This window comes from Macrobrachium rosenbergii, chromosome 23 (genome assembly GCF_040412425.1).
Source record: "Macrobrachium rosenbergii isolate ZJJX-2024 chromosome 23, ASM4041242v1, whole genome shotgun sequence".
Lineage (NCBI taxonomy): Eukaryota > Metazoa > Arthropoda > Malacostraca > Decapoda > Palaemonidae > Macrobrachium > Macrobrachium rosenbergii.
The window spans coordinates 25,868,495-25,873,494 of record NC_089763.1 but is presented as its reverse complement, the minus strand read 5'-3'; the positions used below and the strand labels follow the sequence as shown (position 1 = coordinate 25,873,494).

The following is a 5,000-nucleotide window of genomic DNA, read 5'->3' as shown; positions in this document are numbered from 1 at the left end:
TACATCTTTTCACATACAAAATTACATCTGCTCACATATAAAATTACATCTTTTCACATACAAAATTACATCTCTTCACATGTAAAATTACATCATTTCACATAAAAAAATTACATCTTTTCATATAAAAAGTCTAAACCCCAGAGGAACAAACATTACGAAATATAAATCTCCCCAGTATCTGAAATGGGCGTGTCTTGACTCTGTGCCTCTGGAGACGATTTCCAATTTTTTTTCCTTTTTTTCCGTTTCTTCCTTCGTCCTGATTGGTCAGCAGCTCCCGGGGAATCCTAGCCACGGGATTGGGCGAGGCTCGTCTACTGGTAGACTGGGTGTCCAGAGAAGATACTGGTGTCTACCACTGCATCGCCTCCAGCGTCGTATCGACGTCCAAGCCCGTTGCCTCGTTAATCATCGTTAACCGTAAGTACGGCATTGGGAGTTTGTGGTCCGTCATCTTCGTTAACCAGTATTTTTTTTTCTTTTTAGATTAAGGAACTTTTTTTTTAGATTAAGAAAGTCGTATGACAGTGGGTGTTTTTGGTACGTAACCTTCGTTAACCAATATCTTCTTTTATATATATATATTAAGAAGGTCGTATGAAAGTATGACAGCGGGTGTTTTTGATCAGTCACCTTCGTTAACCAGTATTTTTTTTTAGATTAACGAACTTTTTAGATTAAGAAAGTCGTATGAAAGTAAGTATGACAGTGGGTGTTTTTGATCAGTCACCTTCGTTAACCAGTATTTTTTTTAGATTAAGGAACTTTTTTAATCAATTAGAAATTGTATTTTTAAATTAAGAAGGCTGTTCGTTCACCGGTTAGAAATGTGTATTTTTTTAAGATTAAGGAAGTTGTTCGTTAATTAGTTAGAAATGTGGATTTTCTTTTATTAAACATCGTTAATCATAAATAACGAAGGAGAGTTTTTGGTCCATCACTATTTTCGTTAATCAGTTAGAAATGTGAATTTTTTATTTTAAAAAATCGCATAGAACACAGGGTTTCTGTTCATTAATCATCTTTAACCGTAAGTATGGTACTGGAGTTTTTGGTCTATCAGTGTCTTCGTTAATCAGATAGAAATGTGTATTTATTTTAGATTAAAAAAATCGTATGAGAACACAGGGTTTCTTTTCATTAATCAACGTTAATCGTAAGTATGACAAAAGAGTTTTTGATCCTCCACTGTCTTCGCTAATCAGTTAGAAAATTGTATTTTTTAGTTTAGATTAGGAAGTCGCGTTAAAGTATGGGTTTTATTTTCATTAATCATTATACGACAGGGGATATATATATATATATATATATATATATATATATATATATATATATATATATATATATATATATATGTGTGTGTGTATGATATACAAGTATATATAGGTATATGGTAATATATATATATATATATATATATATATATATATATATATATATATTGTATATATATATATATATATATATATATATATATATATATATATATATATATATATATATATATATATATATATACTGTATATATATGTGTATGTGTGTGAGTGTGTGTATGTGTTTAAATGAAGCTTACTAGTTGACAATTATGAACAGTTTAATAAACTAAATACTCTTTTCTCTAATATATATAATACACACACACAAACACACCCTCACACACACATTATATATATATATATATATATATATATATATATATATATATATATATATATATATATATATATACATATATAGAAATTACTGTTAACCATTAAGATGTTTGTTTTTCAATAGAAAACAAATACGTTAAGTTTTAAACTTTCTATTCGAAAAAAAGCTTTTTATTAAAAAAAATACTCATCCCATTACAAGCAGAACTCAGCAAAAGGCGAATCTGGCCATAAGAACATCGTTCAAAAAATGCTTTCACCATTATACATTACGGAGACCTCTGTCGTTTTATTAATCAAAATTGGGTTTAGCGATTAAATATGAAATATGATTGTTCGTTGGACCCAGTGATTAATATCACCGGCAGCCTCTCATAAACTTTTGGCAACAATGATATTGCGCGTTATATAAAATTAGATTGTTTTTTGCCGTAAAATATTCAGGATAGGTTGTGTATCGAAGCAGATATTACCAATGTTTCGTTGATACACGTGGACCTACTCAAATACGCACGCACACATTATATATATATATATATATATATATATATATATATATATATATATATATATATATATATATATATATATATATATATATATGTGTGTGTGTGTGTGTGTGTGTGTGTGTGTGTGTGTGTGTGTGTGTGTAGCACAGGTGTGCATAACGTCACCCTCATAAACTAACTGCTCAAGTCATTTTTCACTGATTTTTATTTTATAAATCAAATCTGTATATATGGCGCACCTACTGTATACCTGCCTAAGTCAGATGTAGAAAGTAAGTGGAATAAATTTCCCAAAAATGCTTTCTGTAAGTCACCAGTGTAGGCATTATTATCACTATGCCTAAGTCATGACTGTGACTTGGGCATAAAAAATGACTAAGGCAGTTTTTCATGATTGACGATAACAAGAATTTGCCTGAGTAAGTATATCTCCAGTTTAACCAGAACCACTGAGCTGATTAACAGCTCTCCTAGGGCTGGCCAGAAAGGATTAGATTTATTTTTACGTGGTTAAGAACCAAATTACCTAGCAACGGAACCTTACAGCTATTGTGGAACCGAACCACATTATAGGAGAAATGAATTTCTATCACCAGAAACAAATTTCTCTTGTTCTTCACTGGCCGGCAAAATTGAACTCGCGACCATCGGAGTGGTAGCTGAGAACGGAACCCGCTCATGATAACTAGAATAAACCTAAAAAATCTCAAGCCTCGTCATTGCTCCGTAACCACCACGAGTTGTAGGTGCCTTTGAAAAAAATCTCCGTCTCTGAAAACAGGCATGAACCATTTTTTTATTGGTATCGACGGCAGAGAGCCACCATAGCCAAAAACGCTTCCAGTTTTGAAAGTTAGTGGATATATTTGACGCGTAACGTAGCCTCCCCGATTTTGAACGACGGAAGTGCTGGTTCAGTTACCTTTTGTGTGAGAATATATATTTTTTTCCGTGACTTTTTCTTTCTTTTTTTTTTTTTGTTTTTTTGAGGAGACAATCGAATTGGGTAATTTTTCTCTGCCAGACGAATTCTTGCAGGGACCAGGGGTCATGAATCCTCCTCAGTATTAGAAAAGTGAATAAATCCGTCGTGAAATGAAGTGGTGGTGTCTGCAAAAGGAAGAAAAAACGCGTCCATTTTTTATTTATTTATTTTTTGTCTTTTGAATGGACTATCTTCCCCTCTTACGAATCAACATAACATTTCTTGTTAATTTCTTTTAATTATTAGGAGTTTGAATTATCAAAATTCAAGTATAAGTTCCCTTTAACCTGCAGTATAACTCTACCTCCAGATTCCACCACATATTAACCATCCAACGAACAATAATATATATATATATATATATATATATATATATATATATATATATATATATATATATATATATATATATATACATATATATACATATTTATTATATATGTATTATGTTGATATATATATGTGTGTGGTATATATATACATATTATACATATATAATATATATAATGAATATATATATATATATATATATATATATATATATATATATATATATATATATATATATATATATATATATATATATATATATATATGTATATATATATATTACTTCGTTGGATGGTTAATATGTGGTGGAATCAGAGGTAGAGTTACAACGCAGGTGGAAGGAATTTACACTTGAATTTTGATCATTCAAACTTCTAATAATCAAAAGAAGTTAACATAAAAATTCTCTGTTAATTCGTAAGAGAGGAAGAGAGTCCATTTAAAAAAAATAAAAAGAAAATAAAAATGGACTCGCTTTTCCTTCCTTTCGCAGACACCGCCACTTCATTTCACGACGGATTTATTCACTTCTCTAACACTGACGAGGATTCATGACCCCTCGCCTCTGCGGGGGCCACCGACGGTGGGGGGGAGATGAAGAATTCGTCTGACGGAAAAGAATTACCTACTTCGATTGTCTCCTTAAAAAAAAAAAAAGGATGAGAAAGTTACGCAGCCAAAAAAAACATATACTCACACAAAAGATAACTAGACCAGCCCGTCCGTCGTTCAAAATCGCAGAGGCCAACGTTACACGTCAAATATATCCACTAACTTTCAAAACTGGAAGCGTTTTTGGTTAGCGGCTGGGCCTTCGCCGTCGATACCAACAAAAGAAAAAAAAAAAAATGGTTCATGCCTATTTTCAGAGAGGGGATTTTTCTTTTTTCCAAGGCTCCTACAAATCGTGGTGGTTACGGAGCAATGGCGTGGCTTGAGATTTTTAGGCTTATTCCTGTTATTATACTTCTGTTCACGTACACACAGAGTATATCATATATTATATATATATATATATATATATATATATATATATATATATATATATATATATATATATATATATATACATGCAGTATGTGTGTATAAATATATGCACACACACATATATATATATATATATATATAAATGCGAACACGCATCCATATATGTATATATATATATATATATATATATATATATATATATATATATATATATATATATATATTATATATATATATATATATATATATATATATATATATATATATATATATATAATATATATATATATATATATATATATATATATATATATATATATATATATATATATATATATATATATATATATATGTTCGTGTGTGTGTATTTTGCACAAAACCAGATAAAAAAGGGACGAAGCATAAAACAATAACTCACATAAACTGATAAAACAGAAAGCCGGGAAGACCCGCTTAAACAAATAAAATAAAGGCACGAGGAAATCAAATAATAAAAGCAAGGGGGAACCGATAAAGGAGAGAGGAGGAGGAGGA

At 30.2% G+C, this 5,000-nt stretch overlaps 1 protein-coding gene across 1 annotated transcript in view; it reads left to right on the top strand.

The window, feature by feature from the left end:
• LOC136851049 (receptor-type tyrosine-protein phosphatase F-like) overlaps positions 1 to 5,000 on the top strand; it is a gene marked incomplete at its 3' end in the record, with an annotated part of 25,096 nt that overhangs the window by 8,080 nt on the left and 12,016 nt on the right. The window contains exon 4 of the mRNA XM_067125019.1: positions 275 to 423. Coding sequence (XP_066981120.1) covers positions 275 to 423 — 149 coding nt within the window. The remainder of the gene's footprint in view (positions 1 to 274; positions 424 to 5,000) is intronic.